Source organism: Aotus nancymaae, unplaced genomic scaffold (assembly GCF_030222135.1).
Source record: "Aotus nancymaae isolate 86718 unplaced genomic scaffold, 86718_ANA_hifiasm-v0.15.2.pri h1tg000018l, whole genome shotgun sequence".
Taxonomy (NCBI): domain Eukaryota; kingdom Metazoa; phylum Chordata; class Mammalia; order Primates; family Aotidae; genus Aotus; species Aotus nancymaae.
The window spans coordinates 18,116,105-18,139,966 of NW_026988430.1; the positions used below are offsets into that span (position 1 = coordinate 18,116,105).

Here is a 23,862-nt window from a genome sequence, read left to right on the forward strand (position 1 = left end):
TGTACGATGTGGGCCTTATGCGAGGCCACCGCTCACATCTGCGCCTGCGTGCAGGTCACGCTCGCTGCGCCTGCGCAGATTTAGAAGCCGTGGGTATGTGTGTCGTCAAGGAAAATCCCCAGCTTCTGGGTAAACAAGTTGCCGCGTGAGACCGCCGGCACGTGTACCCTACAGCTCCAAGACCTCTTAGCCTATAAGAAAGCCTGGAGAGCGGGACTGTCATTTACGTCACCAATCTTGGCAGGTCGGGGTTATTTCCTCAGCCAATAAAAATCTCGGACGTGCATAGGGCGTGGCTTCCTGTCAGACTTCCAATCGCCACGTAGGGGCGGTCCCCCTCGCACGTGTATCTCCTCCCCGACGGTTGGCCTGCTGACCAATGAGAAGACGACGGCGGCCGAAGGCACCAATAGAGGCTGTGCGGGGGCCGGCAGCTGCACGCGGCGCGGGGCATGGGTCGGCGCCCCTAAGCCAATAAGCTTGGGGGGCGTGGCAGCCCGGCAGCTAGGCGGGTCTGGAGGAGCCCCGTGCAGTGCTAGAAGTCCTAGAAGAAATTTGGGGTCTGGGTGCGCACCGAGCGGTGAGTGCCCGGGGATGGGGAGAGATGGTGGCGGTCGATGTGGGCTTTTCCGGGGTGGTGTGGTCGGTCGGGAAGGATGTTAAATAGAGTGTGTGAGGGGGATCATGCAAATACGTGGTAGCCGCAGTGGGAGCTCTGATGGTTGTGGAGAATAGGGACCGCGAACTCAGGTCTAGAGAGATGGGGTGGGAGTTAGTGACATCAGATCCTTCGCCCCTCTAGAGTCCCTGGACTCCTGACTGCCCGGGGAGAAGGGCTCGAAAACCCTCAACAACCTGAGGGAGTTCCCTCTCAGGTCGGGACTGAAGGAGCCCCTGCTCCTAGGGAGGTACGGAACGGGACCCTTGAGAGATGGGAGAAGATGTTTCAGTGACTGCTGTTTGGGTGGTCGCCTTAAACACTTGAAAAAGGCAGAGGTTCTGAGGCTGGAGGGAGGCCTTGGTAGGGGAAGCGTACCAAAGGGTTGACATGCTGATTTGAGAAAGGATGGTGTGATAATTTGTGAGACCCAGAGCCAGTCACATTACGGCTCCGGGTGTCTTTCTCATGTTAAACGGACGGGTTTAGGCCTCAGAGTCATCCTTAAGAATAGACGTGGGGTAGCAACTGTTGAGTCCTGAGAGGAACGATAGGGTTGGGGTTTGTGCATTTTGGCTGTTCAAGTCTTTCTGAGTCCCTGGAGGTGGGGACGCACCAACTGAGTGCTCTGGTATCTGTCTGTACAAACGACCAGGTCAGGCGTGTGGTAAAGTGACCTGAGGTAAGGTAGAAAAGAGAGGAAGTGGGCTTCATAGGAAACCATGGGGACGGCTGCTAGGGTGATCTGAAGCACTTTGTGAGCCTGGGAAAACGGGCTCTGATGTTAAGTGTGTGGGGAGTGCGAACAGTGTCTTGAGATCAGGCCCAAGGCAGAGAAAGGGGTTGGATGGAGTCTGTGTTCCTGGCACCCAACTTAGAATTGGATGGATATTTGAGAGGCCAGGTTTGCCAGTGCTGGAATGCAGCTTACAGGTTGGTTAACACCTCACAGGTTCCTGAAGGGTAAGATACCAGAATGCCAAGCCATTATTAGAGTTCAGATTTCAACCCTGGGCTCCATTTGTTAAGAGCTTGAGACCATGTTATGAGGCACTGGACAAATTTAGTAACTTCTGTGCCTTAGTTATCCCCCTTGGAATGGGGATAATAATACCTATCTCACAGGGTTGTTGTGGGGATGAAATAAGATAATATAAAGTGCTTAGCACAACGCCTGGGTCATGGTGAGAGTTATGTGAATGCTGTGGCTGGGAACTATTTTCACATTCTCAAGTTTTTCTGCAAGTTTTGATGGAGCCCCATTTCTCTTCCTAGCTCTTCTCGTCTTCAGGCAGCAGTCCAAATTCCCTCATTCCTCCCTTCTGGCCCTCTCCCAGGATCCAGGCCCCAGGCCCCAGGCTGGGCCACTTGCTCTGTTCCAGTTTGATTTTCTCATCCTAGGCCCATTCTCCTCCCTTTCCCCCCTCCCTCTCTCTCGGCTGCCGTAATAACAAGAGATTCAGACTCTGAAGGGGGCCTCTGGAAGGGAGCAAAGGTGCGTGTTTTCTCCCAGAGTCTGGGTCTCCAACTTCTCCGCCCTGGATCTTTGGTACCATGCCAGCAGATGTGTACAGTTTGGGAGAGAGGAAAAGCCAGAGCTGCAGGAACAAGCTGAAGGGTGGGTAGACGGGAGTCCTGAAAAGAGGGCCAGGCGTGGGGCGGGAGGGAGTGTGTGGGGAAGGGGCCCCCTTCCTCCTAATCCTCTCTCCAGGAATCTCTGGCTTTGGGACAGGACGGCTGTCGTTTGGTTGGGGGAGGCGCCCAGGCTGTGTGCATGTCCTGGGCCACCAGCCAAGAGAACATGATGTTCCCAAGTGCGCTGGCCGCCGCCCTCTCGGGCTGGCCGCCTCCCAAAACCGCTGCCTCTCCAGTCTCTCCAGCCTGCCTGCCCCACATTCCCCGGCAGCCTCGCCCCGCCCCCTTCTTCCGCTTTGACGTCACCCCTGTCTCCCGCCCCCTCGCCTCCGTTGACGGCAGCAGGGTCTGGTTACTGTGGGGACGGACAAGCAGGACAACAAGGGCTTTGGGAGCAAGCAGGAGCCGCTGGAGGGCTGGATCCTTTTGTCTATGCAAAAGACAGGCAGATGGAGGCGGGAGAGCAAGGACTGCCTGGGTCAGGGGAGATCACACCTAAATTCCTGAGGAGGCCGAAAAAACATGTTTCCAGGGAGGAGGTGTCTGCAAATGAGACAAGGACAAGGCCACAGTATGAGTTAGGGTGGGAAGGATCATTTTCAGGGAGAGGAGACTGATAATCCAGGTTCCTGAATCTTTTTTGTTTTCCTGTTTCGATTTTTCTGGGTTAATTTATAACACACTCTTGTCCCAGCTTTTCCACAGAGCCCTCCCCTTCACCCTCCCCTCATTGTTCAGGAAAGCTTAGGCCACGTGACAGTGAGGGGAGTGCTCCCACAATGATTATGTCAGCAGCTGCTTGGAGGTCTGTTCATCTACTACCCACGTTTCCAGGGAGCCCTGCGAGGAACTACTCATCACCATCCTGGATGGAGGGGCTGTGTAACTGCAGCTCTTCTGGGCCCAGACTAGCATTTTAGGTGGCGACAAATCGTGTCCCTGTTCTCTTTCTAGGACTGCTTTTTCCTCTCTTTAAAATAATTAGAATTCCCAGTGCCCTTTCTCCTGTTGATGCTCTTTCCCCACCTCCCCAACCTATCCTTGTTTTTTTTTTTTTTTTTTAAATCATGTTTATTGATCACTTGCCATGTGTCAGGTCCTGTCCTGGGCTCTGGAGAGTACAGTGAATGAGACAGATGACGTTCCTGCTGGGCCCCTGGTGCTTGGCTTTCTCTTTTCCAAGCAGTGGGAATATGAAGCCCTTGGCATCCAACCTTTCTCTGTCTAGGGCCCCAGCTGGCCTCTTCTCTCTGCCATCCCCTTTGTCCCTCTGTAGTCCTGGCTTCCTGGCCCCCACTTTTGGAGCAGCCCTAACTGTGGGTGGCCGCGTCCTCTGGAGGGAAGTACTAGACACCACGTAGGCTGCCAGGAGACCTTTTCTCTGAGTGGCCATAGAAGCACCTGCCATTGTTTCCCTTCACAACCAGTATTGGTTCTGGCCGCCCCTTCCATTGTCTGCATTCTTCCTCCACCCACACTCACCCACCAATCACACGTGGACTCTTAACTGTCCTTTCCCAGGATTTGAAGTGTCAGGGAAGTGCTTCAGTTAAAGGGCTTCATTATGTAGAATGAAGGTTGGGAGGGAACACCGGTTGGGACAGGAACCCAGGAAAGGCCAAGCCTGGTTTCTGTCTCTTCCCCTCCTCTCAAGGACCAGCCATCTCATCCAGCTTGGCTAACTCCCAGGGCCATTCCTTTTCCGCACCCCTGGAAAGGCGAAGATGCCAAGATGTTGTGTTCTGCAAGGCTAGTGCGTTCAGGAAGTAGACACGTCTTGAGCACCTACACTGGCCCGGGCGTTTTCCCTAAAGAGGGGCAGCGAACCTCCCCTTTCCTCCCTTCCATTATTCACTGTGCAAGCGTCCTGCGCCCATTGGCTGGGCGGTGTCTGGGGCTCTTCAGCCCAGCACCAGCACCCAGGTCCACGTGCGCCCGTGTGTGTGACACAGCCCTGACCTTAGTGGAGACCACTAGCCAATCAGGCGCCGGGAAGAGATCCCCAGCCAATCGGGGGCGGGGCTTGTGGCTTCGCCGGCAAGAGGCCAATGAGGGGGCAGTGCCCGGCATTATGCAACCCGCCTCCCCGCCCAGCGGAGCTTCCACTCGGCTGCGGGCTGGAGCGGCGGCAGGCAGGCAGGCGGAGGACACTCCTACGACCAGGTAGGCATCTCCGCGGCCGTCCTGGGGCCGTTCTCCTTCCCTGAGCCGGACTGCTGCCACTTCCAATCTGATGGGCTACTTTGGGCCCAGGCAGTCAGAGGGCACACCGTCGTCCTTAACTGCTGCCCACCCTCTCCCTGCCCCTGGCGACCGAAGTGCTTCTCAAAATCCTTCACTGGGAGTCCGCACTCCGGACTCGCTCACCTTATCTCCAGCTTTGTCCCCACCTCCCCGTCCCAGCCCTCCCGGCCCCACAGCCGACTCTCAGCGGGCATGTTACTAGAGAGGCCCCGGGTTTGCCCCAGCACCAGGACCCCATTAGACTTTCGGCGCTCCCCGCTTCTCTGCTCTCCAGTCCCTGGCTCTGCGCCGCCTGTGATGTCAGCCCGCTTTGGACTGGAACATCCCGTTCCCAGCACTAGTTCCTGCTGTTGGCCACAACCTTCCCTTTTCCCCTGGCGCTCAGAAAATGCTCACTAGTGGGGGTGTGGTTGGACGGGGGAGTAGGGGAAGAACTATCTGTTGGCTCTTGCGCGTCTTCTGCCCAAGGTTTGGGGTGAGGATCTGGCTAGAAAAGTAGGGGACTGAGAGAGGATCCTCAGGTCCTTGACGATGGCAGGTTGCCGGCTTCGGTCCTCGTGGTCGGGAAGCTGGGCAGGGGCTAAAGAAGGAAAGGCTGTGTTGTCTTGACCAGAATGACTGGAATCCAGGAGAGAGTCAAGTTGAGGGGCTTTTGCGCCGAGGGCGGTGGCCGTTGTGTTTCCGTCGTCCTAGAGAAGCCAGGACCAACCCTGGAATCCTAATAGACTGTCCCACCTTGTATGGCCCCGAGCCATCCTGGGACTGGGAATAGGTAAGGGATGCATGACCCCCTGCCGCGCCCACCAGTGTGAGAGAGGGTCGTTCCCCCACTTCCGCCGGGAAATGGGGGAGGGGTCGTTCCTCCCGCCCTCCAGTGGTCCCTTCAGCAACCGCTGAGCTCAGCAGCTGACGTCGGTTTCCCTGGCGACCGCGGCGGCGGCGGAAGCGCGTGGTGGGGCCCCAGCACGTCGGCGCGCATGTGCAGCGGGGGTGGCACCGCCCCCGGATAAAATTAGCCTGGAGGCCTAAATATAGGAGGCGAGCAGCTCACCCCTGCTCCAAGGCCTTGGAGGCCCAGGCAGAGTAGAGGCCTAATGGGAACTTGGGAATGGAAAGTGTCCAGGTTTTTGCCCACAGCCGTAGCTGTCATTGACTGCTCAGGTCAGGGTGGCAGGGGATGTGAAGGAAGGCCCCGGAGAACCCTTTCCCACTTGCAGCCCTCTTAAGGGTACAGGAAACAACTTGACTCCCCATTGGAAGCCCCAGGCCTGAGTCCCACTCCCATCAGTCCTTCATGAGGCCAGGCCAGGCAGGTCTGAGTGAAGCCAGCAGGTGCTCTGGAGTTAACAAACCAGCTTTTGCAAGCCCTGCTTCCTGATCTCCCTCTCCAGGTACTGGCTGTGATCCAACTCCTCAACCCTCAGAGACTTAGATCTTCCACCTCACTCCCGCAGCTAGGCCTCCAGGCCCCCTCCTGCATCCGTGGTGGCCTCTCCGCCTTCCCTGTTCTGTTCTCCCCATGGCCTAGACATGAGTGGCCCCCTAGAAGGGGCGGATGGGGGAGGGGACCCCAGGCCTGGAGAATCCTTTTGTCCTGGAGGGGTCCCATCCCCTGGGCCACCACAGCACCGGCCTTGCCCAGGCCCCAGCCTGGCCGATGACACCGATGCCAACAGCAATGGTTCAAGCGGCAATGAGTCCAACGGGCATGAGTCCAGGGGTGCGTCTCAGCGGAGCTCACACAGCTCCTCCTCAGGCAATGGCAAGGACTCAGCCCTGCTGGAGACCACTGAAAGCAGCAAGAGGTGTGTATGGATGTGTATGTTGGGTCTAGGAGTGGTCTTGCGAGCAGGCAGTGCTGGGTGACAGGCCTCACGCTGCTGGCCCTGCCTGTAACTGCCTGTTACTGTCTCCTAGCACAAACTCTCAGAGCCCATCCCCACCCAGCAGTTCCATCGCCTACAGCCTCCTGAGTGCCAGCTCAGAGCAGGACAACCCATCCACCAGTGGCTGCAGGTACGTCGAGTGAGGCTGGAGAAGAGGTCTGGGGGCCCAGGCCACACTCTGGGGCTAATGTCTTTATCTTGTTCTTCCCTGTGGGTCCTGTAGCAGTGAACAGTCAGCCCGGGCGAGGACCCAGAAGGAACTCATGACAGCACTTCGAGAGCTCAAGCTTCGACTCCCGCCAGAGCGCCGGGGCAAGGGCCGCTCTGGGACCCTGGCCACGCTGCAGTACGCACTGGCCTGTGTCAAGCAGGTGCAGGGTAAGTGGTGCGGCCCAGGAAGGAACAGCCAGGGCCTGGGCTCCTGTGCTGAGGCAGTCTCCTTCCTGAATCTCGCACTGCCTCCACCTGCAGCCAACCAGGAATACTACCAGCAGTGGAGCCTGGAGGAGGGTGAGCCTTGCTCCATGGACATGTCCACCTACACACTGGAGGAGCTGGAGCACATCACGTCAGAGTACACACTTCGTAACCAGGTCAGCTGCAGCCTGGCTTCCCCATCCCCATGCACCCTTGTCCCTTCTCCCACAGCTCTGGCATCTGCTCTTGCTCTCCCCCTCCTGCCAGGATACCTTCTCGGTGGCTGTCTCCTTCCTGACGGGCCGAATTGTGTACATTTCGGAGCAGGCAGCCATCCTGCTGCGTTGCAAGCGAGACGTGTTCCGGGGTACCCGCTTCTCCGAGCTCCTGGCTCCCCAGGATGTGGGAATTTTCTATGGTTCCACTGCTCCATCTCGCCTGCCCACCTGGGGCACTGGGGCCTCTGCAGGTGAGGTGCCCAAGCGCTTGCGGGGTGGTATGAGCAGTCCCTGGAAGTTCTTGCTGTGAGGGGCCAGGGGACCCAAACTTTCCCTTAGTGGGTTCTTCACAGCCTAAAGAAGGGGCAGGGGGCTCACTGCTCTCCTGTCTGTCCCAGGTTCAGGCCTCAGGGACTTCACCCAGGAGAAGTCTGTTTTCTGCCGTATTAGGTAGGTGAGGGGAGCGGGAGCAGACCTCTGCCGCCTCCTAACCCCTCCCCAGTGCCTTTGCTGTGTATGCTGGGACCTGGAGGTTGGAGGAGTGGGTGGCTATCTATTGAAAGTCCCTAATGCTCTTCTCTCCCTTGCTAGGGGAGGTCCTGACCGGGACCCAGGGCCTCGGTACCAGCCATTCCGCCTTACCCCATATGTGACCAAGATCCGGGTCTCAGATGGAGCGCCTGCACAGCCGTGCTGCCTGCTTATTGCAGAACGCATCCACTCGGGTTACGAAGGTGGGCAGGTCAGGGGCCTGGTCTGGTGGGGGTTGGGAGAAAGGACATTTCCTCCTGGCCAGATGTGAACGTGGGAGGCATAAGCCTGACCCTTTGAACTTTGGAACAAGAAAAGCTATTGTAAGGACAAGGATTTGCGTTCCTTTTGGAGGGAGAGTTGAATAAGATCCCTGAACTAGAGGAGGCAGAGAATGCCTTGCTTGCTCTCCATTGTATTACTGGCACAGGGCACAGGAATAGCCCAGACCATCTTTGGGCCCATAGTGCCCAGGGCAGAGCTGTGTGACAGATCGTCAGCCAGCCTGGGCCCAAGCAGAGTGGAGGGCTGAGGAGTTGGGCCATTCTGAGCGAAACCCAGTGACCACACTCTCCACTCTCTGTGCCTCAGCTCCCCGGATACCTCCTGACAAGAGGATTTTCACTACGAGGCACACACCCAGCTGCCTCTTCCAGGATGTGGATGAAAGGTGAGGGTAGGGCCTGGAGGAGAGGAGGGCGCCAGGGCTGAGGCCATGGCCACTCTGATACACCCTTGGCTTCCAGGGCTGCCCCACTGCTGGGCTACCTGCCGCAGGACCTCCTGGGGGCCCCCGTGCTCCTGTTCCTGCATCCTGAGGACCGACCTCTCATGCTGGCTATCCACAAGAAGAGTGAGTTCCTCTCACCCCGTCGCCCTTCCCACTGTCCCAGGCTTTTGAACGGTTCCTCTTGTGGTTGTGTTTCTTGGTGCCTTGGTCTCCTGGATCTCCAGTGGTGTGGCTTCCCCTTGCTCAGCTCTCCCTCCCTTTGACCCCTCCTCCTTTCCCACTCCATCAGTCCTGCAGTTGGCGGGCCAGCCCTTTGACCACTCCCCTATCCGCTTCTGTGCCCGCAACGGGGAGTATGTCACCATGGACACTAGCTGGGCTGGTTTTGTTCACCCCTGGAGCCGCAAGGTAGCCTTCGTGTTGGGCCGCCACAAAGTCCGCACGTAAGTGGGCCATCCCCTGAGCTGGCGTTGGGGATAGGGCAGTGCAGTGCGGGGCAGGACTGGGCCAGGGCTGGACTTACTCTTCCCCATCCTCCAGGGCTCCCCTCAATGAGGACGTGTTCACTCCTCCAGCCCCCAGCCCAGTTCCGCCCCTGGACACTGATATCCAGGAGCTATCAGAGCAGATCCACCGGCTGCTGCTGCAGGTGAGAGTATCGGAGAGAGAGCTTGGGAGGTGAGAAAGGGGGCAGGAAGCAGCATGGAGCCGTCTGACCTGCCCTCTCCCTGCTGCAGCCCGTGCACAGCCCCAGCCCCACAGGACTCTCTGGAGTTGGCCCCGTGACATCCCCAGGCCCTCTCCACAGCCCTGGCTCCTCCAGTGATAGCAACGGGGGTGACGCAGAGGGACCTGGGCCTCCTGCGCCAGTGAGTGACCTGCTCTCACTTCACTCTCTGATCACTCTCTCCCTTCTCCTTCTTGGAATCAGCATTGCCAGTCCCGGAGCCTGGCTCGATCCCCACTTTCCCTCTCCTTCCTGCCTTTTCCTTCTTGTCTTGCCCCCATCAGTGCATCTGTGCCTCCCCACTGGTACCTTCTTGTTTTATTGTGCCCTTGGCCCCTGACACTGGCCATGTCCCACAGGTGACTTTCCAGCAGATCTGTAAGGATGTGCATCTGGTGAAGCACCAGGGGCAGCAGCTCTTTATTGAGTCTCGGGCCTGGCCTCAGCCCCAGACCCGCCTCCCTGGTGAGTTGGTGAGGAGGTGTGGGTGGAGAGACAGACCTGGGGGGGTCCCCTGACCTTTACCCCCAACCCATTTGCTGTTTTTTCCCATGTGGGCTTAAGAAGACCATCTTCCTCTTTCTCTCTTTGCCCCAGCTACAGGCACATTCAAGGCCAAGGCCCTTCCCTGCCAATCCCCAGACCCAGAGCTGGAGACAGGTCCTGCTCCCATCCAGGCCCCACTAGCCTTGGCCCCTGAGGAGGCCGAGAGGAAAGAGGCCTCCAGCTCCTCCTACCAACAGATCAACTGCCTGGACAGCATCCTCAGGTAAGGCCTGCCAGGCATCTCCCCTAACTCGGGCCCTACCCCTGCCCACCCCAAGCCCTACCCTGATGCCCTCTGCTGCATCCATCACCAGGTACCTGGAGAGCTGCAACATCCCCAGCACCACCAAGCGTAAATGTGCCTCCTCCTCCTCCTACACCACCTCCTCAGCCTCTGATGACGACAAGCAGAGGACAGGCCCAGTCCCTGTGGGGACCAAGAAAGGTAAAGACCCAGTACCCGCTGCTCCCACTGCTCTGTCCTGGCCTGGTGGCCCTGTGTCTGTTCCCTTCTGCTTCTAGGGCTCTTGCTCTGCCCTGCCCTCCTCCCCAGCCTCCTCGTCTCTAGCCTCTTCCCTACCACCAACCCCTCCTCCCCCTTTTCCCTGGGCTCCTCTTTCCTGACCTCCTGGTGGGGGTGGGGATGGTAACTGGCACCATCTCTCCACACAGATCCGCCGTCAGCAGTGCTGTCTGGGGAGGGGGCCGCCCCACAGAAGGAGCCAGTGGTGGGAGGCACCCTGAGCCCGCTCACCCTGGCCAATAAGGCGGAGAGCGTGGTGTCCGTCACAAGTCAGTGTAGCTTCAGCTCCACCATCGTCCATGTGGGAGACAAGAAGCTCCCGGAGTCGGGTATGGGCGTGGAGTTGCGGGGCAGTGTTGGGCTCCACCGGTCTCCCAGCTAGAGCTCCCTCCTGCCTTTTCCCTACCCTCCAGCCCCTCCCTTGACCTGGAGCTTGGGGCTACGGCTTCTCGCTCTCCCCTCCCCGCCAGGCTTCTTGGCTTTGCCCTTCCCCTCATCTGCTTCTTGTATCGTTACTGTCAGTTGAAACACAAAGTCTAGGGTAGGGGGTTTGCCCTGAGGTGCTGACCACAGAGGGTCTGAAGGTGAGGAAAACTGAAGGCCCCTGAGGGGTCTTTGGATATTGACCCTGAAAATGTTTGAGGGGCTGGGCATGGTGGCTCAGGCCTGTAATCTCAGCAGTTTGAGAGACTGAGGTGGGAGGATCACCTGAGGTCAGAAGCTCAACATCAGCCTGGGCAACATGGTGAAAGGCTGGGCGTGGTGGAGAATCGCTTGAACCCAGGAGGTAGAGGGCCCAGTGAGGCGAGATCGCACCACTGCACTCCAGCCTGGGAGAAAGAGACTCCATTAAAAAAAAAAAAAAGAAAAGAAAATGTGTGAGGGAAGGCCAAGGGGTGGGCTTCCCTTCCATTGAGAGCTTTGAAGGGGTCATCCCAGTGGAGTTCCTGGCAGGGAGTGGCCAGTGGAGGGGACTGAGTATCGCTCTCCTTCTGGGACAGCTTTGCATGGAGAGGAGGGAGGACCCAGGGCCAGCCCTTGGCAGAGAGGAGACCAAGAAATGTACATGGGGACCACACTTGGCTATGGGGCAGGGCCAGGGGTTGGCTAGGCTATGGGACAGGGCCAGGGGTTAGCTAGGCTATGGGCCAGGGAGGGTATGGTGTGGATGTGTTGACCCCGAGGTGATTCTGATGACCTTTCCCCGTCTCATCTTCCTCAGACATCATCATGATGGAGGACCTGCCTGGCCTAGCCCCAGGCCCAGCCCCCAGCCCAGCCCCCAGCCCCACAGTAGCCCCTGACCCAGCCCCAGATGCCTACCGTCCAGTGGGGCTGACGAAGGCCGTGCTGTCCCTGCACACACAGAAGGAAGAGCAAGCCTTCCTCAGCCGCTTCCGAGACCTGGGCAGGCTGCGTGGACTCGACAGCTCTTCCACAGCCCCCTCCGCCCCTGGTGAGCGAGGTAGCCACTCGAGGACTCCCGGAGCCTGCCTTCTGCCCAGTTTAGGACCGGACTGTCAGGGGGTGGGTCTTAAGGGAGGTGTTTCTGCTCCAGGGACCCAGGCTGGTGCTGCTTCTGACCCTGCCTAGGGACTGGCTCCTCGCTAGCTTCTCCTCACTGGGCTGGGGTTTGGGCTGCAGCCAGAGGAGGGCAGCCTGGGGGGATGGCACTGGGACAGGCAGGCGGAGGTGCTGTGTTCCAGGTAAACCACTTGAGGCCTGGGGGCAGGGGCAGGAAGTCTGCCTGCTTTTGTCACTGATGAAGAGACGGCCAACTCTGGGTGGGGTCTGGGCTTCAAGGGCAGATGGAAGGCAGCCCTCCAGGTGCCTGAGGGAGACACCCTGCAGGCAGATGTGGGACTCAGGACCGGGCCTTCCAGCCCCCCATTCACCCCATCGCACGCTAGGCAGAACATGGCCTCGACTGGCAGGAGGAACGCCTAAGCTGGCAGTGCCTGCAGGAGCTTGGTGGTTGGACCAGAGCCACCTGTCCATGCGTCCATGGACCCGCCCTGCCTCCTCCATCTGCCAGCATACCTCCATCTTCCACACAGCCCCAGCTTGACCCCTCATGTAACCTCTCCTGCCCTTGTTCCTTTCTCAATAAATCCCCTTGTCCCTGCCTCCTGTGATTCTTCCCTGCAGGTGCCCCACCTCCTGAGCCCTGTATTCTGTGTGGGCTGAGCTGTGCTCTCTGGGGCTTTAGCCTGCCCTCTCCCTGGTCAGAGTGTCAGGGCAGTGTGGGTAGCAGGGACACTAACCCCAGGTTGAGGGCCTTGCTAACCCTAGTCTCTCCCCACAGGCTGCCACCACAGCCCTGCACCCCACAGCCGCCGACACCACTGCCGATCCAAAGCCAAGCGCTCACGCCACCACCAGAACCCCCGGGCTGAAACCCCCTGCTATGTCTCACACCCCTCACCTGTGCCACCCTCCACCCCCTGGCCCCCCCCACCAGCCACTACCCCCTTCCCAGCGGTTGTCCAGCCCTACCCTCTCCCAGTGTTTTCCCCGAGAGGAGGCCCCCAGCCTCTTCCCCCCACTCCTACATCTGTGCCCCAGGCTGCTTTCCCCGCCCCTCTGGTGACCCCAATGGTGGCCTTGGTTCTCCCGAACTATCTGTTCCCAACCCCATCCAGCTATCCTTATGGGGCTCCCCAGACCCCTGCTGAAGGGCCCCCTACTCCTGCCTCGCACTCCCCTTCTCCATCCTTGCCCGCCCTCCCCCCAAGCCCTCCCCGTCGCCCAGACTCTCCACTGTTCAACTCAAGATGCAGCTCTCCACTCCAGCTCAATCTGCTGCAGCTTGAGGAGCCCCCCCGTGCTGAGGGGGCTGCCGTTGCAGGGGGCCCTGGGAGTAGTTCTGGGCCCCCACCTCCCAGTGAGAAGGCTGCTGAGCCAGAGGCCAGACTGGTGAGCACTGACCCCTGCATCCACCCACCAGCCACCATGCCAGCCCCACCCTCTGCCACCTTGCACTGCCTCCTGCCTCTGCCAGGCTGGTGTCTCAGCCTCCAGGAGGTGGAGGGAGACCCCAGCTGAATTTCTGAATGAGGCAGAAATTGGCTACCTCCTCTTTGAAGGAACAGTCCTGTCTGTCTGACAGGTGGTGAGGACATCTCAATAACTTCTGAGAGAGCATCTGCCACTTGGAAAGGGTCTGGCCTCACATCCCGACCTTTGCCAGCTCACTTCTCTCTCAGCCTGGCCCTACTATCACGAAGTGGGGAGCAGAGATCACTTGGGTTGGATGTGCCTCTCCCCACGATCAGTGAGAGCAGGTGAAGGGAGGCCTAGGTGCTGAGCCCTCCATCCCTCCCTGCCCCCCTCCCTTCCAGGTGGAGGTCACAGAGTCCTCCAATCAGGACGCGCTTTCCGGCTCCAGTGACCTGCTGGAGCTGCTGCTGCAAGAGGACTCGCGCTCTGGCACAGGCTCCGCAGCCTCGGGCTCCTTGGGCTCCGGCTTGGGCTCTGGGTCTGGTTCAGGCTCCCACGAGGGGTGCAGCACCTCAGCCAGCATCACTCGTGAGTGCCCCGCCTCCAGCACCTCCCAGGGTAGGGTGGGGGGTGACTGGGGAGCAGGGAGGCCAGGCCTCATCTTGGCGGAGCTTCTTAAGGCCACTGGGTTGGACATGTGGCCTTTGAGGGAGGCCTTGTGAGGCCCCAGGAGTGGGCTCTCGGCCAGCCTGACTCCACTGGTCGGTCCCCCACTTCACAGGCAGCAGCCAGAGCAGCCACACAAGCAAGTACTTTGGCAGTGTCGACTCTTCCGAGGCGGAGGCTGGGGCTGCTCGGGCGGAGGCTGAGCCCGGGGACCAGGTGATGAAGTACGTGCTCCAGGATCCCATTTGGCTGCTCATGGCCAATGCTGATCAGCGCGTCATGATGACCTACCAGGTGCCCTCCAGGTGAGGCATTTCAGAGGCCTCCTTGGCCTCCCTGTCAGAGGTAGTAGGAGGCATTTTCTTTTTGGGGGCTGGCTCTGCCCTGGGTAGGATAGAAGGTTCCTATTCTCCCTGCCCCTTGAAGCCCTGTTACTAGTTCCTCCCAGGAGGAGAGCAGGTTTCCTGGTCTTGGAAGCTTTGAACTCCCATAGCCCGGGTTTAGGGGAGGAGCATGAGGTGAGGAGTTGCAGTGGAGGAAGGATGCCAGTTTCACGGGCCGTGGTCTGGGTGCTGGATCCCAGCCTCTGCCTTCTGAACCCCTTCTCGGCCAGGGATATGACCTCTGTGCTGAAGCAGGATCGGGAGCGGCTCCGAGCCATGCAGAAGCAGCAGCCTCGGTTTTCAGAGGACCAGCGACGGGAACTGGGTGCTGTGCACTCCTGGGTCCGGAAGGGCCAGCTGCCTCGGGCTCTTGATGTGATGGTGAGAGGAGAAGCCTGGGATGGAGGAGAAGCCTGGGATGGAGGAGAAGCCTGGGACAGAGGTGAAGAAAGAATTGAGCTCAAGTTCAAGGGATCCAGGCTAAGAGCTGATCTCAATGGCCTTGGATCATTAATTCTGAAGAATGTTGATTCCATATTTGCTGTGTATTATAGAATATTAAGCCTCATGAGTCTTAGCAGAACTTTCCTGAGCCTATTCTATATTAACATGCATTGTGACTGTACTGTAATGGCATCTGGGTAGAGGGCACAAGGCACTTCCCAACCTTGTTGGCCTGCAGGTGCATCTATGTGGACTGCTGCTTCTTGGGAGTGTATTTCAGGAAGCACAGTTGGGCTAGGGGTGGGAAGCTAGGCAGGCAGGTTAGTGTGAGGACCCCATCTGACTCCCTTGTATCCGTTTCTCTCACCAAGGCCTGTGTGGACTGTGGGAGCAGCACCCAAGACCCTGGTCACCCTGATGACCCACTCTTCTCCGAGCTGGATGGACTGGGGCTGGAGCCCATGGAGGAGGGTGGAGGCGAGCAAGGCAGCAGTGGTGGTGGCAGTGGTGAGGGTGAGGGCTGCGAGGAGGCCCGGGCCCAAGTTGGGGCCAAGGCCTCTAGCTCTCAGGACTTGGCCATGGAGGAGGAGGAGGAAGGCAGGAGCTCAGCCAGTCCAGCCTTACCTACAGCAGGAAATGGCGCCAGCTAGACTCCATTTTGGGACCATCTCCAGGAGCCCATGAGCAGCTTCCTTCTGTGTCCCAATTCTCAGAACTCAGATGTGGCTGGACCAACCAGTGGGAAACGGCCCCAGCTTCTCCCACCATAGGGGGCTGGATCCCCATCACCAGCCCAGGATCCAAGGGCTGCCTCTGGCCTCTTAGGGAGCAGAGAGTAGAACTCTGAAGCCCAACCCAGAGGAGGGTCCCCTCCCACCTTTGGAGGGGAGCCCTTCCCTCTCCTGGACAGAGTTGCTGACAAGCTGCTGAAGTGGCCTCCATATCCCAGCTGAGCCTGAGTCCGATTCCTGAGGGTTGGGGCTGTACTTATTTATTGGGGGAGACAGCTCTCTCCCACCTCCTCCCCAGATGGGAGGAGAGCCTGAGGCCCAAGCAGGACCCAGGGGTTCCAGCCCCTAGCTGCTCCGGGGTGGGGGAGGTTGGTGGACCATGGAGTCCCTGGTGCTGCCCCTCAGGTGGGACCCAGGCGTTCTCAGCTGTACCCTCTGCCGATGGCATTTGTGTTTTTGATATTTGTGTCTGTTACTACTTTTTTAATACAAAAAGATAAAAAAGCCCAGGACTTTGTGGAATGAAGTGTGGGGTTGGGGTGAGGGGAGCACGTTCCAGGAAGTTTGTAGTGAGGGTCACAGTTGCATCCCATGACCAGCCCCATTCCTCTCTCCCCCCATCCTGTCCAGGTGAGGGCCTTGCTGAGCCCATTGAGTCCACACCCAGCTCAGGCTCCACTGTCCTCTCTAGCATGGCCTCAGCTGGGTTTCCCTAGGAAGGAGAGATGAAAGGCATGTGTGGCCAAGGGCTTGGGTGGGCTCCAGCCTGAGTCACAGGTGGCGGAGGCAGAGGAAGCCCACTTAACCCCGTGGTGCCCTGAGGTAGTTGAGGGTGTTTGTCTTCCTTGGCTTCTTGGTCACCACACAGAGGGCCCTTCAGCAGGTCAGGCTAGGTAGCTCAGGAACACATGAAGTCACATGCTCACTCATGGTTGAGTTGGCCCCAAAGGTGTGGAAGAATGAAGGAGCAGAGTATTGAACTCTCTGGCTCAGAACCTGAAAGGGAAGAGGCAACTCAGGAAGGGATGAATCACTGAGGAGCCACTGCAGTCACTGTTTAGTGATTTGCACTTACTGTCACTCATTAACAGTTGATTTATCATAAGGCATATCTCCTTGGTGCTGGTGCCGTGGCTTAGCTGGTTAAAGCGCCTGTCTAGCAAACAGGAGATTCTGGGTTCGTAATCCCAGTAGTGCCTGAGTTACTGGAGAGTGGCATATTATTGCTGCAAGTGTACTTCTCCACTTTCAAAGGGCCTTTCTGTCTGGTTCTTTCGAAGAAAGATTTATTTCTTCTACTTCCAAGATTCTTACAAGCCAATCCATCTTTGGGTCTCCTTTCCCGTGCACTTTTAGTGTATACTGGAAGCTAGAGGTTCTCACTTCTCTTTCATTAAGTAGCACGAAGTATGCATCTCAGGGTCTGCCCTCAAAGGTATGGAAGCCAGGGCTCGAATTTGGACTCCTTTTGTTTCCATCCTATGCTCGGGGAGGAGAAGGAGAATAGGATAGGTGCCCTTCTAACAGGCCGCAGACGGGGCCGGAGGGAAGGCATGCTCTGCGCCACCGAGCCAAAGCGCAGGCGCGCAGGCGTCCCAAGGCGGCGGGGTGGGGTCGGCTGGAGGCGGACGTGTTGATAGGCAGCTATAGTTGCTCAGGCAAAAGGCCGCACGCGGCTGTGATGGCCGAGTGGTTAAGGCGTTGGACTCGAAATCCAATGGGGTCTCCCCGCGCAGGTTCGAATCCTGCTCACAGCGCTAGTAGTTTTGGCAATAGGGTATCTCTGTCTCTGGAGAAGAAAAAAGCAGTTTGTTTTCTGGTCCTTTCCTTAGAGAATCTCCTACGTTCTTCTGGATATCTGAGACTAGGCCATCAGGGAACAGGCCGCGAGCGCCCTCTTGCGAGCTTCATACTACCATTAACCTGCAAAAACCTTTTTATTGCCAATTTCAATTCCTAACGCCACCACACTCAGGTGGCTCCTTGGTGCTACTCGGCAATCTCTACTTTCCCCCAGTTCATTTACTCTCCTAATCCCCTATGCGACTGTTTCATTCCTACTGTTACCTCAAACAATGAATCCCTTCTTCATCGTCCCTCAGCTTCTACTTCCTGAATCACTGAGAAAATAAAGCATTCCGGAGTTTCCCATCAACATTCACATCGCACCTACCTACCTACCTACCTACTGTCTACCTAATTGAGTCTGTGACCATATGCTCTTCTTTTCCCTCATGACTGTAGATGTCTGTTTCCACCTAAAGCCAACCCCTGCTTTTACGAGATTTCCCATCCCCTCTGACCCACTCAAAGACACTGCTGTTTTTCCTATATCATCAAAATTTCCCCCTTAGCAGCTCACGCCTGTAATCTCAGCATTTTAGGAGGCTTGGCAGGTGGATCACTTGAGGCCGGAAGTCGAGACCAGTTAAACCCCGTCTCTACTAAAAAAAAAAAAAAATACATACATACATATATATATATATATGAAATTAGTGGGGCATGGTGGCTGGCACACGCCTGTAATCCCAGCCACTTGGGAGGCTAAGGCAGGAGAATCACTTGAATCTGAGAGACGGAGGTTGCAGTAAGCCGAGATTGCACCATTGCACTCCAGCCTGGGCAAAAGAGCAAAACTTAATCTCAAAAAAAAAAAAAAAAAAAAAAATCCCTTTCTACTTGATTTTTCTCATCAGCCTGCAAACTCTAATTTCACCCAATTTAGAAGCCAGACAACAAAAACTATTTTGACCCCACATGCCCGTCCAGCTACCACTCAATTTCTCTGCTCCCTTCTACAGCAAGCAAAGCAAGTTATCCAATTCCATCTTTCCATTCTCTTTTGGACCCTTTCCAATCAGGCGTCCCCCACCCCATCAAAACTGCCCTCGTTAAGATTGCCGAATGATCACCACATTGCTAATTCTATTGACCACTACTTAGCTGCACTTGATACTGATGCTCCCTCTTCCCTTAGAAGCACTCCCTTTGTGTGTGTGTGTGTGTGTGTGTGTGTGTGTGTGTGTGTGTGTGTGTGTGTGTGTGTAGAAAAAAACCCAAAAACTCTCTTGGCTTGCCTTTTAGGACACTGCGCCCTTCTGATATTCCTTCTACTTCATCAGCAGCTCTTTCTCAGCGTCCTTGCTGGTTTCTCACCTCTGGGTCTCTAAATGTTGAACTGTTTCCCAAGGCTCAATTTTCCAACCTCTTCTCTGTCTGTACTCACTACCTTGATCATTTTCAGTTTCATGCCTTTAAATATCAGGTAATACATTAATATAGCCCAGATTTTCATCTCCAGCTCCAGAACTCTTCCCTGAATTACAGATGCTTATATATTATTGCCCACATATCATCTACACTTGGAAACCTAATACAGACCACGAACTTAAAATGTGCAAATGAAACTCCTAGGCTTCTCCCCCAAACCTCCTTCACCTGTGGCCCTTTCATCTCAGTAAATGGAAATTCCATTCCTTCAGTTGGTTAGACTAAAAACCTTAGGATCATCCCTGATTGTTCTCTTTCTCTCCCACTCTACATCAAATGAGCAATTTCTATTTAAAATATGTTAGGGCCAGGTGTGGTTGCTCACACCTGTAATCCAGCACTCTGGATGGCCAAGGCAGGAGGATCCCTTGAGTCCAGGAGTTCGGGACCAGTCTGAGCAACATAACAAGACCCCAGTCTTGGTGAAAATTAAAAAAAAAAAAAAAAAAAATTAGCTGAGCATGCTTGCAGTCCTAGCTACTTGAGAGGCTGAGGAGGGAGTATCACTTGAACCCAGGAGGTTGAGGTTGCAGTGAGCAGTGATCACACTACTGCACTCTATTCTGGGTGATAGAGTGAGACTCTGTCTTGAAAAAAAAGAAAGAAAAAAGTCCAGCATTAGACTATTTGCCATGACCTTCACCATTACACCATGGTCCAAGCCGCCCTCATCTCTCACCTATATTATTGCAATATCCCTTAAGTTGTTTCCTAGCTTCCATTCTTGTTCCTAGTTCCATTATAGTCTATTCCTTTTTTTCTTTTTGCTCCCAGGCTGGAGTGCAGTGGCACGATCTCAGCTCACTGCAGCCTCCGCCTCCCGGGTTCCAGCGATTCTCCTGCTTCACCTCTGCCTCCGGAATAGCTGGGATTATAGCATGCGCCACCACGCCCAGCTAACTTTTGTATTTTTAGTAGAGATGGGGTTTCACCATGTTGGCCAGGCTGGTCTCGAAATCCTGCCCTCAGGTGATCTGTCCGTCTCAGCCTCCTGAAGTTCTGGGATTATAGGCGTGAGCCACCGCGCCTGGCCCATGCTTAATTGTTTTCTACGGCACCATCTAACAAATGGTATGTTTTGTATAATGTACATTGACTGTTTCCCCTAAAAGAATGTATGACTCATAAGGCCAGAGATCATTGTTTGTTTCATTTGGGCAGAGATTATAGTCCTTTTCTTTTGGGGCTATATCCCCAGGGCCTAGGACAGACCGAGGCCCACAGTATGTACCCTGTAAATGTGTGCTGAAGGATGAAGGAGGTTCAGGGATCCAGGCCTTTTGTGTCTGAGAGGCTTTACAGTTCCTTAAGTGGTTTCACTGCCCCATTTTCTCTGCCTGGGTCTGGGCTGCCTCTTCTTTTTTCTTTGGTTTTGCCACCCAAGGCAAGCTGAGGGGGGCGGACCCGAAGTTTGCCTTGTGGGCCTGGAGAGCATCTATTCTGGTCTTTCCTAGGCCCAGGGTCCTGGTCCTCCTACTTCCCAACCCCCAATCCCCCAGGACCCAACCCTCCAGGAACTCTCCCTATCCAGGGCCCAGGGGGTCCCAGGAAGCCAGCCTTCCTTTGGAAGAACTGAAGAGGGAGGAGCTGAGCCTTGGAAGCCAGGACTGGGGAGACTTCACAAAGTGGGAAGGGACGCTGGGTCACTCTACTGGCTGTACTCCATTCCTTCCCCACACCCTGAGTTCCTTAAGCCCAGCCAGCGCCTGTGGGACCCGAGCGCCCTCCCCTCCCCGAAGCCCCAGTGTGGCCCACTGTTGAAAGAATAGCCGGGAAGAAGCTGGAGGCTCAGATCCCCACACACAGGCCATTAGGCCATGGTGTGCATGGACACAGCCACAAATGTACACGGACACAGGCCCATGCTGACACAGAGGTGCGCAAACACACGGAGACCCCCACGGACACTCTCTGACACGGACACGCTGGGGATGGGGTGGGGGACATCATAGGCCACATCTGCACTGGAGCAAGAAGCTCCAGAAAATGACCCAGTCCTAGGTTTGGGGGTCTGAAGCTTAAATAATCTAGAAGGGGAGGTGGGGAGGGAAACAACTGTTTAAGTGTTTAAGGAAAAATATGGCCAGGTGTTGTGGCACAGGCCTATAATCCCAGCGCTTTGAGAAGCCAAGGACAGAGGATTGCTTGAGGCCAGGAGTTTGAGACCAGCCTGGGCAATAGATCGAGACCCTCATCTCAAAAACGAAAAAAAAAAAGTACAAAATTAGGTACAAAAAGTAATATTAAAGTGAAATGAGAGATTGCAACAACTTACAATGTTTTTTTCTTTACACCTTCTCAGGTTGAATCTTTTTTTTTTCTATCTTCTTTTTTTTTTTATTTTTTCTTTTCTTTTTTTTTTTCTTGAGGCAGAGTTTCACTCTGTCTCCAGGATGGAGTGCAGTGGTGCGATCTTGGCTCACTGCAACCTCCACCTCCCCATTCAAGCGATTCTACTGCCTCAGCCTCCCGAGTAGCTGGGACTATAGGCGCACTGCCAGGCCTGGCTAATTTTTATATTTTTAGTAGAGACGGGGTTTCATCATGTTGGCTACGATGGTCTCAATCTCTTGATCTCGTGATCCACCTGCCTTGGCCTCCCAAAGTGCTGGGATTACATACGTGAGCCACCGCGCCCAACCAACAATTTACAAATTTAAAAAAACGACAAATGCCACAAAGTCCAGAAAAATAACATAGCTTTTCTTTTTCTTTCTTTCTTTCTTTTTTTTTTTTTTGAGACAAGGTCTCACTCCTGTTGCCCAGGCTGGAGTGCAGTGGCACAATTACAGCTCCCTGCAGCCCCGACTTTGCCGGCTCCAGTGATTCTATCACCTCAGCCTTCCAAGTAGCTGAAACAGGAGCAGGCACCATAACTGGCTTTTTTTTTTTTTTTTTTTTTTTTTTTTTGTATTTTTAGCAGAGATGGGTTTCATCATGTTGCCCAGGCTGGTCTCAAAGCAATCCACCTGCCTTGACCTCTCAAAGTGCTGGGATTACAGGCATGAGCCTCTGTATCCAGGCAGCAAATTGTATTAGTTAGCTCCCCACACACCGCTATAACATTTTCCGTAGACTGGCTGTTAACTCTCTATATTCAAATCTTGTTTCTCCTCTACCGCCGATGTACTTATAATGTCAAGAGTCATCAGATATATTCATATCACATGTGCCCTCTGGCCTGGCACACTTACAGCCTGAAGCCGACTGATTGGGCACAGGGGTTGGGAGTATCCCTGGAAACCATTCCCACCCTAGATGAGGAGGCTAACTTAACTCAATATTGGCTGAGTATTGTGGCTCATGCCTGTAATCCTAGCACTTTAGGAAGCCAGGATAGGAGGATCTCTTGAGACCAGCCTGGAAAACTTGGTAAGACCCCAATCTCTACAAAAAATAAAAATAAAAATAAAATAGCTGGGATTGGTGGTGCACACCTGTTGTTCCAGCTACTCTGGAGGCTGATGTGAGGAGATTGCTTAAGCCCTGGAGGCTGAGGCTGCAGTCTCACCACTGCACTTCAGCCTGGGGGATAGACAGATCAAGACACCCTGTCTCAAACAAAAATCAAACAAAAAACAAAAAAACACCAAACCCAAAAACAAAAAACCAACTCTATATGGAAGTGACTACAAGTCAATCATCTAAATGTATTCCACAAATCCAACTCACCTCCACAGCTAGACCCCCTAAAATGCTCACAGTCACTCCAACACTGGAGGTGAGTGGCGATGTGATGGAGGGGCAGCAGGATCAACCGGAGTAGAAAGAGACTGGTCTTTACCAGTTGCATTAAAACTTTAAATGCCTGTTTTTTTGTTTTGTTTTGTTTCTTTAAGATGGAGTCTCACACTGTCACCTAGGCTGCCTTTTCTCACCACACTTTCTATGTGTTCCAGTCTTGTAGCACTAAAAAGCATCCATCTCCCAATCACTCCAGCATATTTAGCCTCCAGTTCTGATTCCCACACTTGTATACCCCTAGCATATGTGTGACCTCCACTCTGATTTTTTTTTTTTTTTTTTGAGATGAAGTCTTGTTTTGTCACCCAGGCTGGAGTGCAATGGCTCAGTCTAGGCTCAATGCAACCTCTGCCTCCTGGGTTCACGCTATTCTCACAAGTAGCTAGCTGGGACTACAGGTGCACGCCACCACGCTCAGCTAATTTTTGTATTTTTGGTAGAGAGGGGGTTTCATCATATTGGCCAGGCTGGTCTCAAACCCCTGACCTCGTGATCCACCTGCCTCAGCCTCCCAAAGTGCTGGGATTACACGTGAGCCATCATGCCCGGCAAGGATGTCTTAACTAATATGGCTAAAGTATAATGCTTGATTTCTCTCCCTTTTTTTTTTTGAGATGGAGTCTGGCTCTGTTGCCCAGGCTGGAGTGCAATGACAGGATCTTCGCTCACTGCAACCTCCGCCTCCCGGCCATTCTCCTGCCTCAGGCTCCTGAGTAGCTGGGATTACAGGCGCATGCCCCAACCCCAGCTCATTTTTGTATTTTCGGTAGAGATAGGGTTTCACTATGTTGGTTAAGCTGGTCTCAAACTACTGACCTCGTGATCCACCCACGTTGGCCTCCCAAAGTGCTGGGATTACAGGCGTGAGCCACTGCACCCAGCCTTGATTTCTCTTCTTAAACCTCTCCCCGACCTCACAGAGTTTCCCATCCCAGTTAAAAGCCACCACCACCATCTACCTAGATACAGTCTTGCACTGCGTAACACCGTTTTGGTCAATGAGGGACTGCATATATCACAGTGGTCTGCTAAGATTGTAATGGGGATGGCGGAGTGCAATGGCTCACACCTGTAATCTCAGCACTTTGGGAGGCCAAGGTGGGCAGATCACTTGAGTTCAGGAGATCAAGACCATCCTGGCCAAAATGGAGAAATCTAGTCTCTACTAAAATACATTTTTTTAAAAAGCCAGGCTCGGGCAGAGCGCCTGTAATCCCAGCTACTGGGGAGGCTGAGACAGGGGAATCACTTGAACCCGGGAGGCAGAGGTTGCAGTGAGCTAAGATGGCGCCACTGCACTCCAATCTGGCGACAGACTAAGACTCCGTCTCAAAAAAACAATAAAATCTAATAAAATAATAAAACGAAATAAAAATAAAATAAAAAATTAGCCGGGTGTGGTGGCGTGCACCTGTAGTCCCAGCTACTAGAGAGGCTGAGGCAGGAGAATCGGTTGAACCCAGGAGGCGGAGGTTGTAGTGAGCCAAGGTCTCATCACTGCACACCAGCCTGGGCGACAGAGCAAGACTCCATATATATATATATATATATATATATATATTTATATAT

General features: G+C 55.1%; 1 protein-coding gene and 1 non-coding gene across 9 annotated transcripts; both read left to right on the forward strand.

Moving 5' to 3' along the window:
• The first annotated feature begins 500 nt into the window (after positions 1 to 500).
• On the forward strand, positions 501 to 15,788 carry PER1 (period circadian regulator 1). 8 transcript variants are annotated; one of them, XM_064378332.1, is made up of 24 exons: positions 511 to 580; positions 803 to 4,456; positions 5,929 to 6,342; positions 6,455 to 6,553; positions 6,647 to 6,801; positions 6,895 to 7,016; positions 7,108 to 7,309; positions 7,457 to 7,508; positions 7,650 to 7,792; positions 8,181 to 8,259; positions 8,336 to 8,442; positions 8,609 to 8,762; positions 8,860 to 8,968; positions 9,057 to 9,188; positions 9,406 to 9,511; positions 9,644 to 9,815; positions 9,907 to 10,037; positions 10,265 to 10,444; positions 11,338 to 11,580; positions 12,421 to 13,031; positions 13,457 to 13,643; positions 13,837 to 14,026; positions 14,335 to 14,485; positions 14,920 to 15,788. In XM_064378332.1, exons 3-24 carry the CDS (start codon positions 6,068 to 6,070, stop codon positions 15,196 to 15,198), a joined length of 3,879 nt encoding a protein of 1,292 aa, XP_064234402.1. In that variant the 5' UTR covers positions 511 to 580; positions 803 to 4,456; positions 5,929 to 6,067; the 3' UTR covers positions 15,199 to 15,788. The 8 variants fall into 8 exon arrangements, with proteins under 8 accessions (XP_064234401.1, XP_064234402.1, XP_021530386.2 ...); XM_064378331.1 differs by lacking the exon at positions 803 to 4,456 and having other exon boundaries at positions 501 to 580; XM_021674711.2 differs by lacking the exon at positions 511 to 580 and having other exon boundaries at positions 588 to 4,456.
• Positions 15,789 to 16,954: 1,166 nt separating this feature from the next.
• TRNAS-CGA (transfer RNA serine (anticodon CGA)) lies at positions 16,955 to 17,036 on the forward strand. Its single transcript has one exon. It is a non-coding gene; the product is annotated as a tRNA-Ser (tRNA).
• Positions 17,037 to 23,862: the final 6,826 nt, after the last annotated feature.

Bases quoted from the DNA above. Each gene is read 5' to 3' on its own strand.
- PER1 (XM_064378331.1), top strand. From the start codon at position 6,068: ATGAGTGGCCCCCTAGAAGGGGCGGATGGGGGAGGGGACCCCAGGCCT. The intron at 7,793-8,180 runs GTGGGCAGGTCA...TCTGTGCCTCAG, and splicing joins CATCCACTCGGGTTACGAAG to CTCCCCGGATACCTCCTGAC. The intron at 11,581-12,420 runs GTAGCCACTCGA...CTCTCCCCACAG, and splicing joins CTCCGCCCCTGGTGAGCGAG to GCTGCCACCACAGCCCTGCA.